The sequence below is a fragment of the Puntigrus tetrazona genome, chromosome 13, assembly GCF_018831695.1.
Source record: "Puntigrus tetrazona isolate hp1 chromosome 13, ASM1883169v1, whole genome shotgun sequence".
NCBI lineage: Eukaryota > Metazoa > Chordata > Actinopteri > Cypriniformes > Cyprinidae > Puntigrus > Puntigrus tetrazona.
In genome coordinates this window covers 20,971,808-20,994,307 of record NC_056711.1, presented here as the reverse complement: position 1 = coordinate 20,994,307, position 22,500 = coordinate 20,971,808, and the positions used below count along the sequence as shown (strand labels likewise).

Sequence of the window (22,500 nt, the reverse complement as noted above, 5' to 3'; positions counted from 1 at the left end):
CAAAATTTTTACTATGAAAATGAATATGTAATAATATTTAGAAAATATATAGTTTGTTTTAATGTAATGTTTATTTTTGATCATACGTCCATTGACTTCTTCCTATATTTAAAGTTTATTTTGTGTTACGCTCCACTTCAGTGTTTCTCAGGATAATATTCCTGTTTTAATATTTTTGGACGCTTCCAAGCGCAGCAATGCAATTTATTAAGAAGACCATGCGAGTCTTGAAAGATCTCCTCGGTCATGGCTGCCGTCTGTGAAGACGCCTCTGTTATCTCGTCACGATTTGATAGTTTCCTGATGGAGGATGAGAGGAAGAGCGTGCGGGAACGCATTAGTAACTGCTGAACAATGTTGCCGAGTTAGGGATGTTTACTTCAGAGCGTGTGAAAATGCGGATCGGACCCGATTGTGGAGGAGAGCGTGAACACGCAGCTGTTCTTCACACGTTCCCCGTGGAAATGATTTCATGAAATCCCACACAATGAAGGACAGAGTCTACTGACATCACAGTGGAACTTATAAGAGGGCGTTACAATAAATGCTTTGTAATCCATCAAATATTCCACTGAAGGGAATAGGTTCCTATGGAGATCTTGGATTTTTACTATATGTGTGTGTGTGTGTGTGTGTGTGTGTGTTTGTGAGTGTGTTTGTGTGTGTGTGAGTGTGTGTGTGTGTTTGTGAGTGTGTTTGTGTGTTTGTGAGTGTGTTTGTGTGTGTGTGAGTGTGTGTGAGTGTGTGTGTGTGTGTCTGTGTGTGTTTGTGTGTGTGTGTGTGTGTGTGTTTGAGTTTGTGTGAGAGCTTGTGTGTGTGTGTGTGTGAGATAGTTTGTGTGTAAGAGTGTGAGTTTGTGTGTGTGAGTGTGTTTGTGTGTGAGTTTCTGCGTGTGTGAGTCTGTGAATTTGTGCGAGTTTGAGTGTGTGTGTGTGTGTGAGTTTGTGTGTGAGTTTGTGTGTGTGTGTGAGTTTTAATGTGTTTGTGTGTGTGTGAGTTTGTGTGTGAGTTTGAGTCTGTGTGTGTGTGTGTGTGTGAGTTTGAGTGTGTGTTTGCGTGTGTGTGTGTGAGAGTTTGAGTCTGTGTGTGTGTGTGTGTGAGTTTGAGTGTGTTTGTGTGTGTGTGAGAGTTTGAGTCTGTGTGTGTGTGTGTGTGAGTTTGAGTGTGTTTGTGTGTGTGTGAGAGTTTGAGTGTGTGTGTTTGTGTGTGTGAGTTTGTGTGTGTGAGAGTTTGAGTTTGTGTTTGTGTGAGTCTGTGAGTTTATGTGTGTGTGTGTGTGAGTTTAAGTGTGTGTGTGAGAGTTTGTGTCTGTGTGTGTGTGTGTGTGTGTGTGCTGGTTTTTGTGGTTTATGAGGACACAAATGTGTTTAATAACATGTGTATGACAGAGGTATTATAATTTGAAGGTGTCTTATAAGGACACTGAGAATGTCCCCATAATTCAAAAGACTTAATGTGTTTTTTTAATCTAAAAACACGAGAAGCATAACAAAAAACATTACACCTATGGAGAGTCCTCATAAACCACAAATACCAGCGTGTGTGTGTGTGTGTGTGTGTTTACTGGCCAAAAGTTTTTTTATGTTTTTTGAAAGGAGTCTCTTCAGCTCTTTATTTGATCAAAAATACAGTAAAATTTGCAAATGCTATTTAAAATTTTCTTGTGAATATATTTATAAATATAATGTATTGATAATGTAATGTAATGTATTAACAAATAATAAAAGAATTAATAATAAAAAATCTATTTTTTACTGTATGTTTTCATATTAGTTTTATTTTACTACATAAAGTTAAATTAAATTAAAATGCTGATTCGCCAACTAACTTAAATTAAAAGAAAAGGCTTTATATTTCATTTCATTTAACTTTTATTTCAAATAATGAAAAAGTGATGGGCATTTGTAATGTTACAAAAAAAACCCCGTTTCAACTAAATCCTGTTCTTTTGAACTTTTTCATTTGTGAATGCTAAAAAATAAAATGCATCACAATTTGCGCAAAAATATTGTGCGGCACGGCTGTTTTGATAATAATCGGAAATGCAGTAAATCAACGTATTAGAACGATTCCTGAAGACTGGAGTAAAGACGCTGAAAATTCACAGAAATAAATTGCATTTTAAACAGCATTAATACGGAAAATTGCAATAATATTTTGAAATTTTACTGTATTTTTGACTAAATAAATGAGCCGTTGAGCCTCGTTTAATCCGCCTGCTCGTGATTGGTTTGTGCGTGTACTGTTATGCATTGAGCTAGAACAATGGACAGTGTGTGTGTTTGTGTGTGTGTGTGTGTGTGTGTGTGTGTGTGTGTGCTCAGGAGAACGTGTCTCTGGCTGACGTTGTGTGTCTGCGGGACGGTGGGCGCTCGGAGCAGGAGCTGTGGGCGGTGTGTGTGGAGTGTGTTCGTTCTCTCCAGAGCGTCGCCCTCTCGCCGCTCTTTCACACCCTCTGCGTGACGCCCGATACGCTGGCCTTCAACGCTCACGGTAATGTGTGCTTCATGGAGCAGCTCAGCGGTGAGTCACACACACACACACACACCGTTTCCCTGGCTTTGTGCAAACACCGCTTCCAATGCGTGATTTTTCGTGTGCCATTGTGTAGATGAGGGACGCACCGGTTTGCATAACGATGAACAGAAACGACACCCTCCCACTGGTGCTAAGCGCATTTTTACAGTAATTTTTACAGTTTCTTCAGCGGATTTCTTGCAGTGAATGGGTGCCGTCAGAATGAGTCCAAACAGCTGATCATAATAATCCACTCCACTGTTAATGTTAGCCACTGGGACCTCTTTGTAAAATGTTACCGTTAAATTTACGGTAAGACTATGTAAAATTTACTGCCCATAAATATTTTTATTTTAACGGCGCACTCTCAGAAATAAAGGTACAAAAGCTGCACATTTTCAAAAAGGAACACTTTTGTACCTATTAGGTTCGGATACGTACACTTTAAATATATATATACATATAATATATTCCTTTAAGGTACAAAAATGGACATTTTAGGTACAAACATGTATCTTTTGAAAAGGTACCAGCTTTTGCACCTTTATTTATAAAGACAAATCTGCTCTTATTTTACTCTTTCGATCGTACTCATTAGTTTAGATAGATTTTTTCATTTTTTTTAATGCACTGATATCTATCAGAAGACACTAACCAGCTGCACAGAGAGTTATTAAACTACGTGATTCGGAGCATTTGCTCATTTTAACAAGAAGCAATGAGAAACAAATGTACAAACAATGACAGTCAGTTGTTTCGGGAAATAATTATTTTAAGACATGTAAAGCATTTTTGCTCATTTATGTTTGGCCGCCCCGTGATTAATTTGAATCGAAAAAAACTGATTATTTTATTTGAAGAAGAAAAAAAAAAAAAAAAAAAAAAAAAAAATATATATATATATATATATATATATATATATATATATATATATATATATATATATATATATATATATATATATATATTTGGAAGCAATTTTTCAAGAATTTTTAAGTTAATAAATGGGGTCTAAGAGAAATTTTATTTAATTTAAATAAATTAATTGAATTAATCAATTTCATTAATTGAAAAAAAAATATATATATATATATATATATATATATATATATATATTTATTTTTTTTTTTTTTTTTTTTTTTTTTTTTATTTTGGACACAGGCACAATGTTTCAGTTATATAATAAATGTGGAATATATGTGTATAAAAATATATATATATATATATATATATATATATATATATATATATATATATATATATATATATACAAAAAATTATACATTTATTTAATTAATTTCATAAAAAGGTTTTGTTTGTTTTTGTCATGAGATCAGATCATAGATCAAATTCTAATCCGTCATATGGTCATGTTAAAACGTGTCCTGAGATGAGATGAAGCGACGAGGTCAAAAAGTAGCCCGCTCTCCTCCGCGCCTGTAAAAACCAGCAGCGTGAGAAAGCCTCATGGAAGCAGGTCTCTCAGGTGAAGACGCGGCTCATCCTGCAGCTCGTCTGTCAGAGGCTGCTCTAAATATACCGTCCGGCGTAACCCTGAGGAGTTTCTGGAGGATCTGGAGGAGAAAGCCTGACCTAGTTCAGCAGAAGCGTCTGGAGGAGGATCTGGATGCTCGGCGTGGCCTACTTACACTCCAACAGAGAGAGAGAGAATCCAAACCTTATTAGTGCACATCAATTGCATCCGTTCACGTATTATCAGTGTGTGTTTTCTAGCTCCTACGCGCTATCTTCTCTCGTTTCTGATCGTGTTTGTCTCGTTTTTTTTCTCAGACGATCCCGAAGGCTGTTTCGTTCCTCCAGAGCTGGATAAGACCGGAAGCACGTTTGAGGTGAAAAAAACAACAGCGGTGCATCGCAAACATACAGTTAATAACTTCTCTTAGAGCGAAGAGAAAACAAACATGTTAATTGCATTAAGCACCAAAGTTATTATAGTTAACTAAAACTAAAACCGAAATAATAATTAATGAATAAAAACTACATATTAAAAACGTATAACATATAACTAATAAAACAACAATAAAAACTAGATGTTTAAACACCAATATAAATATAGTCCATTTCTGCTGCTTTAAATAACATTATCTGACATTAAATAAAATATATATTTATATATTAGTGCTTTCAAACAATTAATCGTGATTGATTACATCCAAAATAAAAATGTAATTTGTACTGTCTATATTTATTATGTATATATAAATACACAAATATGCAAAATCATTTATAATATATTATAGCAAAATATTGTTTAAATATATTTATATATACTGTTTTACATGTATTTTATATATATATATATATATATATATATATATATATATATATATATATATGCACAATAAATATACACAGTGGATGTAATTAATCTCAATTAATAGTTTGACAGCACTAGTATACACAAAAATATTTTTTTTATTTTCGTTTCTCATTTTCATTTAATTTAACAACGCGCTAAAATAACAAGGTTGAAATGAAATGGAAATAAAAATGTACTGTACACATCCAGCCACTATATTAATATCCTAATCATACTCAAAAAACAAAAAGCCGTTCTCTGTCGCTCAACGTCCAGATTATTTCACACACAAGCACAAAGGGTTTTCATGATATAGTCTCACATGCAGATATATATATATGATCCTAACACTTCTCAGTCCTGAGCGTCAGACGTGGAAGAAGACAGACTGACTGGAGGCGGTTTACGTAATGTTTCTTTCAGGAACGAGCTGCCTTTTATTTGAAGCGCTACTGATCGTCTTTTCTCAAATACTGATGATCAGATGCATGCCATCTTCAGATTTTCTGGCCTCGTTTGACCGATAAAATGAGAAAATACAGTCTGATCAAAACTCTCTCCAAGTTCATAACATCATTTTCATAATTTTCTAGTTGAAATTTTATGCTTCACATCTTTTTCAGATGGAGCCATATTTTTTTGCATGTTTTAATTTTATACTTCATGTTAAGTTTACTCTCTTTTCTGATGTTCATCATTTTAATCATATTATTTGTGTGTTCAATCCATAATTTTGTAATGTTAACGTTTAGACTTCATTTTAGAGGAGACATTTTTTGCATGATCATCATTTTAATAAATTAGTTAATTAATTGTATTCATGTATATAATATATTCATTTATTGCATGTTTTTAGCATACTTTTATATTTTATAATTTTATTTAATATTGTGTAATTTTACTAATGTTGTTTAATTTTATTCTTCATGTACAGAATTCTTTTCAGAATGTTCTCTCTCTCTCTCTCTCTCTCTCTCTCTCTCAGGGTCACATGTTCTCATTAGGCTCCACCCTGTGGGCGGCGCTGGACTCTGTGGAGGCGGAGCTGAGTGAAGAGAGCAGGTGTTTTCTGAAGCAGATGCAGCGAGAGAAAGCTGAAGATCGACCAGGACTCCAGGTTCAGCACAAACTGAGCGAAACACACACACACACACACACACATGCACACTCACACACAGGCACGCACACACACACACACGCACGCATGCACACACACACGTACGCACACACATGCACGCACACACACAAACACACAAACACCTACACACACACACATGCACGCATACACACACATGCACACACACACGCACACACACACGCACACACACACGCACACACACACGCACACACACACACACACACACACACACACACACACACACACACACACACACACACAAACACACACATGCACACTTACACACACACATGCACGCACACACACACATGCACACACACGCACACACACACATGCCCGCACACACACACATGCGCACACACACATGCACACACACACATGCACACACACGCACACATGCATGCACACACACACGTGCACACACACACGCACACAAACACATGCACGCACACATACACGCACACACACACGCGCACATGCATACACACACACACACATGCACGCACACATACACGCACACACACACGCGCACATGCATACACACACACACACACATGCACACACAAACGCACTCACACACACATGGACACACACACACACACACACACACACACACACACACATACACTCTTATAGCTAAAGGTGCTTCACAATGCCACAGAAGAACCATTTTTTCTTTAAAAAGTTCCATAAAGAAACTTTAACATCTAAAGAAGCTTTTTAACACTAAAATAAAACACTATGAAAACGTACGAGACATAAGAGAATAATAAATGATAAAACTCAGAAATAATAATATTTTATTTAGCTGTGCGTCAGGTTTCCATCTTTGTGTAATGATATGTGAATAATATCCTATTACGTTTCATTTCGGTGAGAACAAATCCTTAGGGTCATGTTAATTAAAGCGCCCTTGAGCACTACCTAGTGGTTATTAAAAGCTAGTGCACTTAAATATTTAATGCACTTGGTTCTCATTATTCTTCTAGGAAAAATGTCTAATCTTTTTGCTTTGATTGCAGTTTCTCTAAAGCAGTGCTTCCCAAACTTTTTATATTGATTTGGTATTATTTTGAAATTGTTTAATTTTACATGATTTATTTAATTATTAGGTATTCATCGGCATCCCTTCAAATACAATTAAGGTCAAATATGAAAAAAATAAATGCTTTAAAGTAAATCTAATATTAAAATATAAAGAAATAAACTTATTTCATACTAACTGCCAAGGCAACATTTCCCATTTTCACAGGTGTATTTGTTTAGTTATTTAGCTTGAACTACGACAATAACTACAATTAAAGAAACAAAATCTAATTAATAAAAATAAATAAAATATATATTAAAAATGACAAAAACACATTAAAATGACAAAAATGTTTTAAACCACAATTAAGAGAAAATATACGACTAAAATGTAACCAACCAACAAAAAATTAATAAAATAAAATAAACGAGATCTCTTGCAAACCCCAGTTTAGGACACTCTGCTCTAAATTGTGAGATGCAAACGTTTTTCACTACAGTTTCGTCATATATGGATGAATCGGGTCAAGATTCGTCAAACTGGCGAGAGCTCGATGAAAACATAGTGAAAGAACACTTTCTGAAAAAACAAGGTGGACTTGTTCTGAACCTGTAGAGAATCAAATGATTCAGATGACTCTTTTAAGGGTGGTCTGATGTTTCGTCAGGACGTTCTCTCTCGGGCGGAGGCTGTGCTCGGAGACGTCTCGTCCGCATCCGTCTGCCGCAAGCTGTCTGCCATCGGCCGAAGAGTCCTGTCCATCGAGTCCATCGCTGCTCTGCAAGGTGTGGTCAGACACTCCCATAATGCCCTGCTTCTGATGCTTCGTGAGGGATCATATTATATTTATATGTCTTATAATTAAATCCCTTTTTTCTTTTTAAATTAATTTTAAATTAATAACAATTATATTTCAAATAAAATGCTATAATAAATGCAAAAATGTTTTATTTGTTTAATAAAAATATAATAATAAATAACAATAGTTAAAAAAGGTGTTTACTTGCAAGCCGTGTGACTATTAACCAACATCAGAGAATAATAATAATATGAATAAAATAATAATAGATGTGTTTGATTACCTGCTTGTCATGTGACCATTACCTGACATCAGAGGGAAATAAATCATAAAATAAATATATTTTTAAGATATTATTCATTTGTCGTGCAATTAATAACTGACGTAAGAACCGTGAACGTGCAAATGCGTTGTTAAATTATTAGAATTATCGCTTCAAATATCTACTTTAAGACTGTACTACAGAATGAAGCATAGTTTGGTAATTGTTCAATCTAAATAAGTATTATCTAATTGTGTGCTACATTTAACAGCTGTTCAACCCAATTCATTATATAGCTTTCTATCAAATTCATCTGACATTATCACAATGAATTTATTCTGACACAGTTTATTAAAGGTGTCTGAATCATTTTTGGTGTGAATCTCTGAATCTCGCACCGCGTTTGTTCACAGATGGATGGGAGAGATCCGATCTTCAGTTTATGGATCACAAGGCCTGGAGATCAAACTCCACGGAGAATCCCGCCGGCGATCGCAGCATGATTCGAAACTACTCTGCTGATTCGTACGACGGCGAGGATCTGCTGCTGAGACGCAGGGGTCAGCTCTGTAACGGCTCCCCGTGGTCCGGAGGTTCGGACAGCAGGTCTCAGAACAGTTCTCCGGTACACAGGAGGAGTCAGGAGAGGAGGCCCGGGAGAGCCGGGAGAGCCCTGAACCGTTCCTGCTCGGTGCCGGACTCCAACAACCCCCCGGCCCTCAGCCCGCCGTCCCACGCTCCCATCAGCACGATGATGGCCGACCTGTCCGACATCACGGAGGAGGAGAGCTGGAGCGGCAGACTGAGACGGCCCAGAGCCAGGGAGGACCAGGACTCCACGGCTGAACCCGACGCATGCGAGACGGACCAGAGCCAAGCTGTAGACACGAACCAGTACAAATCCAACCACTTCAACAAAACTGTGCTGTGCCTGAATGAGGAATCTCACAATCAGGTGCGTTTGATGATGCAAAACAGACAAAATATGACCTTTCTTTCATTTTAGGTGAGACGCTATGGGAAAAGTAATAGTTTTATTGTGCACTGGCCAATTTTTACTGTGTTTTTCCTGAATGAAGAATCTCACAATAAAATTTTGATGATGCAAAATAGACAAAATATAACCTTTTGTTCATTTAAGCTGAGACACTATGGGAAAAGCACTAGCTTTTTTATGCACTAGCCAATTTTTACTGCGTTTTTCCTGAACAAGGAATCTCACAATGAAGATTCCCACAATCAGATTTCGATGATGCAAAACAGACAAAATATGACCTTTCGTTCAATTAAGGTGAGACACTACGGGAAAAGCAATAGGTTTTTTGTGCACTGGCCAATTTTTACTGTGTTTTTTCTGAACAAGGAATCTCATAATCAGATTTTGAAGATGCAAAACAGACAAAATATGACCTTTCGTTCATTTAAGGTGAGACACTACGGGAAAAGCAATAGCTTTTTTATGCACTAGCCAATTTTTACTGTGTTTGTTCTGAACAAGGTATCTCACAATCAGATTTCGATGATGAAAAATAGACAAAATATGACCTCTTGTTCCTTTAAGGTGGGACGCTATGGGAAAAGCAATATTTTTTTTATGCACTAGCCAATTTTTACTGTTTTGCCTGAATGAAGATTCTCACAATCAGATTTTGATGATGCAAAACAAGCAAAATATGACTTTTTGTTCATTTAAGGTGAGATGCTACAGGAAAAGCAATCATTTTTTGTGCACTGGCCAATTTTTACTGTGTTTTTCCTGAACGAGGAATCTCACAATCAGATTTTGATGATGCAAAACAGACAAAATATGACCTTTTGTTCATTTAAGGTGAGACACTACGGAAAAAGCAATAGGGTTTTTGTGCACTGGCCACTTTTTACTGTTTTTCCTGAACAAGGAATCTCATAATCAGATTTTGAAGATGCAAAACAGACAAAATATGACCTTTTGTTAATTTAAGCTGAGACACTATGGGAAAAGCAATAGTTTTTTTATGCACTAGCCAATTTTTACTGTGTTTGTCCTGAACAAGGAATCTCACAATCAGATTTCGATGATGAAAAATAGACAAAATATGACCTCTTGTTCCTTTAAGGTGGGACGCTATGGGAAAAGCAATGGTTTTTTATGCACTAGCCAATTTTTACTGTTTTGCCTGAATGAAGATTCTCACAATCAGATTTCGATGATGCAAAACAAGCAAAATATGACCTTTTGTTCATTTAAGGTGAGATGCTACAGGAAAAGCAATCATTTTTTGTGCACTGGCCAATTTTTACTGTGTTTTTCCTGAACAAGGAATCTCACAATCAGATTTGTGATGATGCAAAACAGACAAAATATGACCTTTTGTTCATTTAAGCTGAGACGCCACAGGAAAATAATAACTTGCCAGTTTTTACTGTGTTTTGCCTGAATGAAGAATCTCACAATCAGGTCATTTTGATGATATTGAATTTAAGGCACGAACCAACAAGTAAAGCAATTGATTTTTTGTGCACTGGTAATTTTTTTACTGTACTGTGCCTGAATGAAGAATCTCATAATCAAGTGGTTTTGATGATGCAAAATTGTCCGTTTAAGGTGTAAAATGACAGGCAAAGAAATTGATTTATGGACTGATTGATTAATACATTTTTGTGCACTGGTAAATTTTTATTGTGTAGGGCCTAGGAATAAAGAATCCCACAATCAGGTGCATTTGATGATGCAAAATAGTCCAAATATTACTTTTTTGTAGTTCATTTAAGACGAGACACTATAAGCAATTGTTTTTCATGCACTGGTCATTTTTTACTGTGTTGTGCTCACAATCTCACAATCGGGTATGTTTGATGCAAAAAAATATATTTAAATAATATTTACTCCATAATGGTACAATTACTTTATTTTTTTCTGTGGCAGAAATACACTTCCATATCTTTCAAACTAGTGAAAGAAAACATTCACTTGCATCTCTTCAATTCAATGCATGCCTATAAGCACACAAGACCTTACACTTTTATCTATATTCAGTTCTTTAAAGCAGTGTTTGTTCATATAACATTCCCCGATTTCATTATCATATCTTTAAAGGTTGTTTTTTCATAATTAGTTTCTTTCTACAGCTTCTGTTCTGGAAATGTATGCAAATTAGTACATGTTTAATAAAATGATGCCCATTCTCATTTTTAAACATAACATGAAAATGAATGAATGTTTTTTCCTCAGTGGATCTCTTTGCGCGAGCTGCTCTCGTGTTCTGGTCAGCCGTTCTCGGTCAGTGAGCTCTGGGCTTTATGCTACACGTGTCTCTCCACGCTACAGACATATATCGACCTCCCAGGTCAGTCAAGTACACCAGATACTTTGTTTTTTCTTTATAATAACTTTATATTAAATGATGTTATCATTTACACACACACTCAAACCTGTATGAGTTTCCACCTTCTGTGGGACATATTAAGAAGTTGCTCATGTAGTATGTGTTTTTACATACTGGAGTCAATGAGGACCAGCAACTGTTTGGTTACCAACCTTCTTCAAAATATCTTCTTTAATATTCTGTACAAGCAAGAAATTCATACAAGTTTGCAACAACATGAGGGTCTGAACAACCCATTTTTATTCATAACGTTAATGCATGTAACATTGTAACATAATGCAGTGCGTTGATGACGTCGTTTCACTTAAAAGTAGCGCTGCAGAATTCTTCATTATCACAAGTTTAAATAAAATGTTTTTAAAAGTTCTGGAGAGTTTCTGGAAACCTAGCCTTTTCCAGTGCTTTTTTTAAAAGCTGATTTTAATTTAGGGAGCAGTTTTACGAATTAATTTGTTACCCTGAAGGAGTAAAGCGAACATCAGTTAAAAAGTGATCGAAAAAACACACACTTTACATTCAGCACTGTGAACGTAATACACAAAACAATTACTTAATATGCACTACCAGCCAAAATATTTTTTATGCACTAGCCAATTTTTACTGTGTTTTTTCTGAACGAGGAATCTCACAATCAGATTTCAGTGATGCAAAACAGACAAAATATGACCTTTTGTTCATTTAAGGTGAGACGTTATGGGAAAAGCAATAGGTTTTTTTATGCACTAGCCAATTTTTACTGTGTTTTTCTTGAACAAAGAATCTCACAATCAAATTTTGATCTTGCAAAACATACAAAATATGACCTTTTGTTCATTTAAGCTGACACACTATGGGAAAAGCAATAGCTTTTTTATGCACTAGCCAATTTTTACTGTGTTTTTCCTGAACAAGGAATCTCACAATCAGATTTCAATTTCAGCACTGTAAACGTAATACACAAAACAATTACTTAATATGCACTACCAGCCAAAATATTTTTTATGCACTAGCCAATTTTTACTGTGTTTTTTCTGAACGAGGAATCTCACAATCAGATTTCAATGATGCAAAACAGACAAAATATGACCTTTTGTTCATTTAAGGTGAGACGTTATGGGAAAAGCAATAGGTTTTTTTATGCACTAGCCAATTTTTACTGTGTTTTTCCTGAACAAAGAATCTCACAATCAAATTTTGATCTTGCAAAACATACAAAATATGACCTTTTGTTCATTTAAGCTGACACACTATGGGAAAAGCAATAGCTTTTTTATGCACTAGCCAATTTTTACTGTGTTTTTCTTTAACAAGGAATCTCACAATCAGATTTCAATTTCAGCACTGTAAACGTAATACACAAAACAATTACTTAATATGCACTACCAGCCAAAATATTGGGATATTTAAGATTTTCGAAAGAAGTCTCTTCTGCTCACCAATAAATAAATAAACTTATAATCAAATAAATGTTATTATCCGGCTAGCCACGCTCAGATAGTTAGAGAGAGTTACCCACACAAACTAATGCTGGTGTTCATCTAGGGACAGTTTGCTCCGTGTTTGTGGGATATCTATGATCTGTGTTCTGTCTCACATCAGACTATCTGTGTCTGGACTCTGTGTACGTGGGACGTGAAGGAGAGATGCTGTTTCTGAGACCCAAAAACTCAGGTACGAGAACTACACGACTACATCTCATTACCGTCACAGAGTCAGCCCTCGCCCGTGAAAGCGGTTATTATAAGTGCCCTCAGTTTCCTCACTCCGTTCCTGTTGTCCCTCTTAGCCTCCTGCGATGCATTTTTCCTGGCTCCTGAGTTTCAGGAACACGGGATCGTGACGGAAAAGGTTTGTCGCTGTCTAGTAGTTGTGGCGTGTTCGGAGGAAGGTGATTTCGAGTGTGTTTCTGCTCGTCTCCAGGCGTGTGTGTACGGCGTAGCGGCTGTCCTCTGGGCTACAGCCAAGTTTCATTTGTCTCCCGGACAAAAGCTGGCCATGCCCAGAAAGCTCAAGAGACTTCTGCTTGAGATGGCCAAACGGACTCCGATTGAAAGACCTTCTATTGAAATGGCGAAAAAGGTACGCGAGAATGGGCGTCCATTTAGTCGTTAAAAAAGTCACGCTTAACGAAACACTTCGAAATACAGAAAAAGATTTTACGGAGAAGTAAATGATTTATTATGAAGAAGAAAAAATAGCTTTCTCTGTATGATTGCATATGTATAAATATCTATTTCGATGATGCAAAACAGACAAAATATGACTTTTCTTTCATTTTAGGTGAGACGCTACGGGAAAAGTAATAGTTTTATTGTGCACTGGCCGATTTTTACTGTGTAAAAATTGGCCAGTGCACAATAATCACTTAAAATATCTATTAAGTGATAATTTAGTTATATGAAAAAATAAGATAATAAAGGTATGTGTGTAAAATTGTGTGTGTGTGCATAGTTTAAAACGTTTTGACAGGAAAAAACTAAAATAAAGTAATATAGTAAAAGTTATTCATATATATATATATATATAGAGAGAGAGAGAGAGAGAGAGAGAGAGATTATTGTATTATTATTTACAAAACAATGTATCATTTACATTAAATACATTCTGATTTGAATTTGAATAATAAAGGATGGTTTTAATTACTGAATTAAAGTAAAATTTGAAATTTGAAATGAATGTCACAAGGTAATTAATGCCAGTAAATTAAATTTATTTTTATTTTAATGCATTGAATGCATTTCTGCTGTTTTTTTGGTTTTTCATCCAAACGCAAACTCAGTTTTCTCCAACCGACGCGTACGTGCTTCACAAGCTGGCTAGTTCGCAGGGATTGGTCTGATTTCGTGGGGTTTGTCTGAAAGGGGGTGGGTTTAGGGCTCGTCGTGGGTCCTTCATACGGGTTTCTGTCGGCTGCTGTGTTTCAGGCGTGCCGCGAGTACCTCTCCCGTCAGGGAACGAACGCCGAGAGCGTCTGGACGCAGATCATCAGCCGAGTTCACCAGGTGAAGCCTCACGCCTTCATCCGTCCTGTGTGTCTCAAACATCATGTCCTCCCTGCATTAAACACCACAGCCATTTCCCACGAGGAGTGTATTGCTCGGAGGTTGTGTTTAAGGCAAGACAGCGTGGGCGAATGAGGAAAAATACGACTAATAATTGCACGCTTTTTTATATTAAACGTTTGTAAAATCTTACGCCGTGTATTAAATTAAATATGCACTGACTTGCATAAACCGAATAAAACTATGCATTCGATTTAGTATTTTGCAAGGTAAATGGTTGCAAACAATTAACTTTAGCTACATTTAAACAATTAAATTTAGTTCTTTCTACATTTAAATGTAGCTAAAATGAAGCGTTTGCAACCAGTTAGCTTAAAAAAGTACTAAAGTGAACGTAGTGTTTTATTCCACTGTGTATTGTATTAATAAATCAGTTAAAACCTTCAATAAAAACTACAGAATATAGACGAGAATAAAACTCTTATATCTGCTAGAAGTGTTTTTACAGAAAGGCCTTTGTAGACATGTGTTTTAGGCCGTATTGAAATCTAAAGTGCAATAAAAATAAACGCTTAAAGTGCATTTTGCATGTTTTCTGTCTCCTGGTCTGAAATAAAAAACACGTGTTATTAAAAGCCATAGTAAGATATCAGAATTCACCAGTGCATGAAAAACACAGTGTCTTGCCTTAAGTATCAACTTTGCCTCGGAGGTTTCTAATAAAATTCTTTGAAAAATAAAAATAGAAGCAAAAGCCCAGCTAGTCCAGACGCTCTTCTGTAACTCTTTCCTGTCTTAATGCATGAAGTAGGTCAACTAGTTTCTCATAACAAGTGCGGTTTTCATTGAAGGCATTGGATGGGAATAGAGATACAGAGGAATCATCTTCTCCTGAGTCTGAGCCACACTTGGGAGAAGTTCAGACAGGTGCGAGGCATTCCTCAGCTTTTCATTCAACATTTCAGATGAAACAGATCAAGCTCACAGCTCTCTGAACAGCTTCTCTGAATATCAGGTCATATTTCTCAATGGGTCATATTTCACCCTCCAGTCCTTTGGCTCAAACAGAGAAAGAAGGAAGAAATTATTTTGTGCATGAGTTCAAATCCAATTTTTAAATTATTAATATTATTATTTTTATCAATTAAGCACATTTTACCCATTTATTTACTGTAAAAAGATAGATATGCATGTGTGTGTGTATGCATATTTATTTATTATTTATTTTTCATTATATTATTTAATACATTTACATTTGTATAATTTTTTTAACTTTTTTATTACTCTACTTTTTTCCTATGGTTTGTATGTTACACACCATATATATATTATATATATATATATATATATATATATATATATATATATATATATATATATACTATATTACATTATAACTTTTTTAATTTATCAAATATTATTTTATTTTTTTTTACAGTGTTACTTTATAAATAATGTCTGAAATTATTGGTTGACTTTATAAAATTTTTTTTCATCTGTATTATTTTAAAATATTTGTAGTATGCATTTATTATACATCTTATTTTATCTTCTTATTTATTTAAGCAGTGTTTTTACAGTTAGGCCTTCATCTATTTATTTGTTTTTAAATAAAAAACACCACAGCTCAAATTTTAATTTTATGACTTTTGCCAAAATCACAGATTCAGAAATGCATGAAAAACAAGTTCTTGTGTGTATGTAAGAGTAAAAGGCTTTGAAAAACATATTGTCACACAATCACTGTATGTGTGTGTGTGTGTGTGTGTGTAACAAGTGTGTTTCATTGAAGTGTGTGTGTCTGTCATCTTCTCCTGAGTCTGTGTGAAGTTGACAGGTGCGAGGCATTCCTCAGTCAGATGAAACAGTGTCACAGCTCTCTGAATATCTCAGGTCATATTTCACCCTAGAATCCAGTGTGTGTGTGTGTGTGTGTGTGTTATATATTTATATGTATGTACATGCTCTAAAGAATTTTTTCCCTCCATCATGTCAAATAAAGCGTCTTATGTGAGGGTGAAATGTGATCTGCGCACATCTTTCGTGAGCTCCACCCTGTTGTGTAATAAGTGTGTATTATTGTTTTGGGTGTGTTTGTGTTGTGTTTGTGTCAGGTTTCGTGCCGTTGGCCGGCGAGGGCCGTTTGGAGCCTGTAGCTGGTCCAGTTCCTCATCATTACCCAGAATCCTCCAGCAGCGTCAGACTGCTTTATAAAAGGCCTTCATCTGTCTATTTGACACACATTTCAGTATGCCCCATCATACATCTGATCTTCTTATTTAGCTGTGTTATTATTCATCTATTTACACACAAATAAAAACACACACAGCTCACACATTTTACACACAAATCACAGACACAGACATAAACATAACACACACAGTACACATATTGTCACACACACACACACACACACACTGTCACACACACACACACACACACACACACATTTATATGTATGTACACTCACACATTTTTCCCACACACACACGTCTTATGTGAGGGTGAAATGTGATCTCACACACACACTCCACACACACACACACATTATTGTTTTGGGTGTGTTTGTGTTGTGTTCACACACACACACAGCTGGTCCAGTTCCTCACATTACCCAGAATCCTCCAGCCTCCACACACACACAGGCCTTCAGCTGTACGTCTCACACACACTCACACACACACACTCACACAGGCACACACACACACACAGTCACACACACACACACACACACACACACACACACACACACACACACACACACACACACACACACACACACACACACACACACACACACACACACACACACACACACACACACACACACACACACACACACACACACACACACACACACACACACACACACACACACACACACACACACACACACACACACACACACACAGACACACACACACACACACACACACACACACACACAGACAGACACACACACACACACACACTCACACACACACACACACACACACACACACACACACACACACACACACACACACAGACACACACACACACACACACACACACACACACACACAGACACACACACACACACACACACACACACACACACACACACACACACACACACACACACACACACACACACACTCACACAGACACACACGCACAGACAGACACACACACGCACAGACAGACAGACACACACACACACACACACACCCAGACACACACACACACACACACAGACACACACTCACACACACAGACAGACACACACACACACACACACACACACACTCACACAGACACACACGCACAGACAGACAGACACACACACACACACACATGAATTACTGAATAATAATAAGCTGGTTCATAATTTCTCAAATCAGTCAGTTTTTGCAAACAAGAAATGATCAAATGATTGAGGTTTTAGTCGTTTGTCAAGAGAGATCATCAGTGTTATTGTAGTAGTTATTTATTTATTGTCATAATCTGAATTATTTTTTTATTGTTTTTTAAATTTCCTTTTTAGTTTTACTTTTATGTGCTTTTGTAATTTGTTTTTACAACTGCTTTTTTTATATTATTGTCACGTTCTCCGGACTTTTGTTATTGATTTTGTCTCGTGTCATGTGCTCCCTGTGCCCTGCCTTCTCTCCATGTTAATTATTTCATTGTCTGCAGCTGTGTGTAGTTAATGTAGTCATTTACCCTGCGTATTTAAGTCCTGTGTTTTCAGTTCCGTTTGTCCGATCGTCAATGTCCATACCTGATGTTTGTCCTGCCTGCCTGTTCTACCTGCCTGCCTTTGTATCTTTATTTTTGCCTGTTGGGATTAAATCCGTTCAAGTTTATTTTACGTCTCATGTACTCAGTCTCGCGAAAGCGAGAACGTGACAATTATTTTTTGTTTAATTTATTATTATGTCACTTTTTATTTATTTCACTTCCAGTTCACTAATTATTTTATTTTTCCGTTAACAAAAACATAATAATACTTTCGGTTTTTACTTAACTTTTCATTAATTTATTTGTGCATAGTTTTATTTAACATTTTATTCATTTCTCTTTTTTTATTACATTTCTTACATTCTGTTTTGATTTTAATTATATTTACTAATTTATTTTTTTACGATTTTTGTCATGAATTCACCAATTTTTGTATCTTTTTTTTTATCAGATTTATTTTTATGAAATTTAAGTACTTTTACATAAAGTGAAGCAATCAAATAGATTTCGGTAACAATAACTCTTAAAGCTGACTTTTTCTGAATTGTTTTCGGTCAGAGGAGGCTCTGTTGAAGCAGATGAGCAGGACGAGAGCGGCGCTGAGGATGATGGGACGGTTTATTCATCATCATCCAGCCATAAGACTCCAGCGACTCCACAGAAAACCCATCAAGAAACAGACGGCCAGCCTCCCTTCCCTGCCTTGTCTTGTTCTAATGGGGCTCGCAACAACTTCCTGCTGCAGCAAGACCCGCTGACGGGAAGTCTGACCCTACTTCCTGTTCAGATCGCCGTGCTTCAGCCAATCACAGGCCCGGATCACGCAGCTCCTGCTGACGCTGGGAATGAAAGCGTGTTTGTGAGCCGCAGAGACTGTCTGCAGAACATCATGGAGCTCCTCAGAGAACAGGGCGCCTCTGATGATAGTCATCAAGTCCAACATCTAGCTATGGGTAAATTATTTTTACTTGTTTTAACTTGTTTTACTTAAACTATTTGTATGCATTATTTCTTTTTACATTTTTTTTATTTTATATTATTATTTTGTCATTTTTTTCCTTTTATTTTATTGTATTATTATTAAACTATTTGTATTTCATTTTTTTATTATTTTTGTTTTTAGTTGTATAATTTTTACATATTTTATTTTTATTTATTTTTATATTTTATAAAATAATTTATTATTTTAATTTATTTGTATAATTATTTTTTTGCAAATTTGATTTATTTTATTATACATGTTAACATTATTATTTCCTTTTACATTTTATTAGTTTTTCTATTTTTATTTTTATTAATTTTATTGTATTTTTTTACACTTTATAACTTGTATATTAATTTAATGATTTTTTTTTTTTTTTTTACAATTTATTATTTTTACTTTTTCCATTTTATTAATTTAATTATTTACATTATTATATTTTTACATTTTAATTTTTTTTTCTTTAGTTTACTTTGCCATGTTTAAAAAATAATAAAGATTAAAAAAAAATTAAAATAGAGAAAATCAGCTCACCCTTAAGTCCAAGACCTACTGTTTTCTTTTTTGTTGCTGGAAGAGTCTTAAAGGACTCCCTCATGACTTGTGTGTTTGTAGGTGAATACATCTTCTCTTTAGAAACGCTCCGGTTTGAGACCTTTTGTCGAGCGATAACGGAGAAGTTCAGGGCTCTGTTCTGGGACGAGAAGCTTCTGCGGGACCTGCACCGTCTGATCAATCAGGGTTCATGCCCACGGTGAGCAGATCTCAGGAAAACCCTACTTCTTATCTCATTTTGTGTTTTTTTTTTTTTTTGCACAGTTTTATCTACAGTTCTGATTGTTAAGTAGATTAAGTTATAAGACGGGAAGATGCAGATTAAGAAACAACGTAAGAATAAAATTGAACTAAAGCAGAAAACAAGAAGAAAAAAAGTGAACCCCTACTTAATGTTGTTTCTTCTTAAGTGGATTTGTCTCGTTTCAAGGATGTTCGTGAAAATCGTTTACAATAAACAAACATCTTAATTCAAGACACATTATCCTACAGTGTTGCTTCTTCAGTAGATTTATCTTGCTAAAAAAAAATACAAAAATATAGATTAAAAATATTTTTATTATACGGATGCAGATCTCAAGGCACAAAACGAATGAATAAAAAATACATGCATGAATGCATGAATAAATGCGTGATTGAATGAATGAGTGGAATGCATACATAAATGCATGAAAGCAAAAACGAATGATTGCATGAATAAATGCAAGAATGATTGGATGCACGAATGAGTGAATGAATGAACAAATGAGTGAATTAATGAACAAATGAGTGAACGAATTAATAAATGCACAAATGAGTGAATGAATGAATAAATCCACAAATGAGTGAACGAATGAATAAATGCACAAATGAGTGAATGATTGAATGAATAAACAAATGAATGAATGAACAAATGAGTGAAAGAATGATTAAATGCACAAAAGAGTGAATGAATGAATGAACAAATGAGTGAACGAATGAATGAATGAACAAATGAGTGAAAGAATGAATGAATGAACAAATGAGTGAAAGAATGAATGAATGAACAAATGAGTGAAAGAATGAATAAATGCACAAATGAGTGAAAGAATGAATGAATGAATGCAGAAATGAGTGAACGAACGAATAAATGCACAAATGAGTGAACGAATGAATAAATGAGTGAATGAATGAATAAATGCACAAATGAATGAATGAATGAGTGAACGAATGAATAAATGCACAAATGAATGAATAAATGAGTGAATGAATGAATAAATGCACAAATGAATGAATGAATGAGTGAACTAATTAATAAATGCACAAATGAATGAATAAATGAGTGAATGAATGAATAAATGCACAAATGAGTGAATGAATGAATAAATGAGTGAATGAATGAATAAATGCACAAATGAATGAATGAATGAATAAATGAGTGAAAGAATGAATAAATGAGTGAATGAATGAATAAATGAGTGAACGAATGAATAAATGCACAAATGAGTGAATGAATGAATAAATGAGTGAATGAATGAATAAATGCACAAATGAGTGAGTGAGTGAATGAACGAATGATTCGATCAATGATCGTTTTCGAGCAGCTCACACACAGGTTCGTTTCTGTGAAATGCACAAACGCCTGCAGCTCTGAATTTGAATTTCAGTCACATGAGACCTCCTCAAGAAACCCTCGAGACGCGAGCAGACGTCCGCTTCCAGTCCACTCTTCATCGGCAGTCAGGCTTGAGGAAAAGCTGTGGGTCTCTATGGGAACAGATCAGGCTCTGAGAGCGTCACATGGAGCGGGAGACACACAATAGAGTCTTTCTCTGAGCGCGTCACATGCTGTCTGAAGCAGCTCGGGCCTCGAGGGGTTAAACAGCAGCACAGGTGTGTGTTTCTGATCTGAAGACGGCTTTTAGAGCGGGACCGTCCTGCAGATCTCCGGTAGGTGTTTCGGCATCTGTTTCTGTACTGCAAAGAAAAAATCTTAAAGTGTATTTTTATTATAGCGAGATAAATAACTAATAATGGGTCTTGAATTGAGTGTTTTTTTTCTTCATTATTATTATTTGTTGTTTGTTTTTGTCTGCCTTTCTATATCAATAATCATCTTAATCTATATTTATTTTCTGCTTTTTTAAAACATCCTTAAGGCAAGAAAAATCTGCTTAAGCAAAGTTTTTATGCAGCATTTATTTCTTGGTTTCTTTAGTTAGTGCGTTGGCCGTTTGTTGGTTTATACCTGCCTTTATGTATCTGTACTGCATAAATAAAATTAAATCACTCTTAAATTGTATTTCGGTTCCTTTCTTCTACACATCCCAAAACAAGACTAATCTACGGAAGAAGCAAACCCATGTAAAATAAGCTATCTTTGAATTAAGTGGGGTTTTTTCTATTTATTGTTGTTTTATTTAATCCATTATTTTTTAGCTTGCTCTGTATTATAGATTAAATTTGTATCATTTGTATTTGTATTTGTATTTTTTTTTTTTTTTGTATTGTAATAATCTACCTTTCTGTTAGGGGTTCAGTAAAAATATTGAAATATCTTTTAAAATAACTTTTACCTAACATAAAAACTGTAATGTTTATTATATTTTCAATTCAATTTATTTTAATCTGTCGGTGGATTTTATTTATTTGTGTATTTATTTATTTATTTTTAGTTAAACCTATTTATTTATTTATTTATATACATATATATTTATATATATATTTATTTATTTATTTTATTTAATTTTTTTTTATATATATTTTTATTTTTATTTTTTTCTGGAAAACAAGATAAAAGTATAGTAACTGTTTTTTATTAATTAATTTCTTTATTTTCTAAAGTGTTTTGTCATGTGCATTTAAAAGAAATG

The 22,500-nt window shown here is 35.1% G+C and overlaps 1 protein-coding gene across 1 annotated transcript in view; it reads left to right on the top strand.

Moving 5' to 3' along the window:
* Window positions 1-22,500, top strand: part of LOC122356249 (kinase non-catalytic C-lobe domain-containing protein 1) — a 42,247-nt gene that overhangs the window by 3,406 nt on the left and 16,341 nt on the right. Inside the window, exons 2-14 of the mRNA XM_043254782.1 lie at window positions 2,325-2,523; window positions 4,309-4,367; window positions 5,823-5,954; window positions 7,670-7,787; window positions 8,477-9,018; window positions 11,275-11,389; window positions 13,007-13,078; window positions 13,194-13,486; window positions 14,332-14,409; window positions 15,261-15,336; window positions 16,524-16,657; window positions 18,662-19,085; window positions 19,730-19,868. Coding sequence (XP_043110717.1) covers window positions 2,325-2,523; window positions 4,309-4,367; window positions 5,823-5,954; window positions 7,670-7,787; window positions 8,477-9,018; window positions 11,275-11,389; window positions 13,007-13,078; window positions 13,194-13,486; window positions 14,332-14,409; window positions 15,261-15,336; window positions 16,524-16,657; window positions 18,662-19,085; window positions 19,730-19,868 — 2,381 coding nt within the window. The remainder of the gene's footprint in view (window positions 1-2,324; window positions 2,524-4,308; window positions 4,368-5,822; window positions 5,955-7,669; window positions 7,788-8,476; window positions 9,019-11,274; window positions 11,390-13,006; window positions 13,079-13,193; window positions 13,487-14,331; window positions 14,410-15,260; window positions 15,337-16,523; window positions 16,658-18,661; window positions 19,086-19,729; window positions 19,869-22,500) is intronic.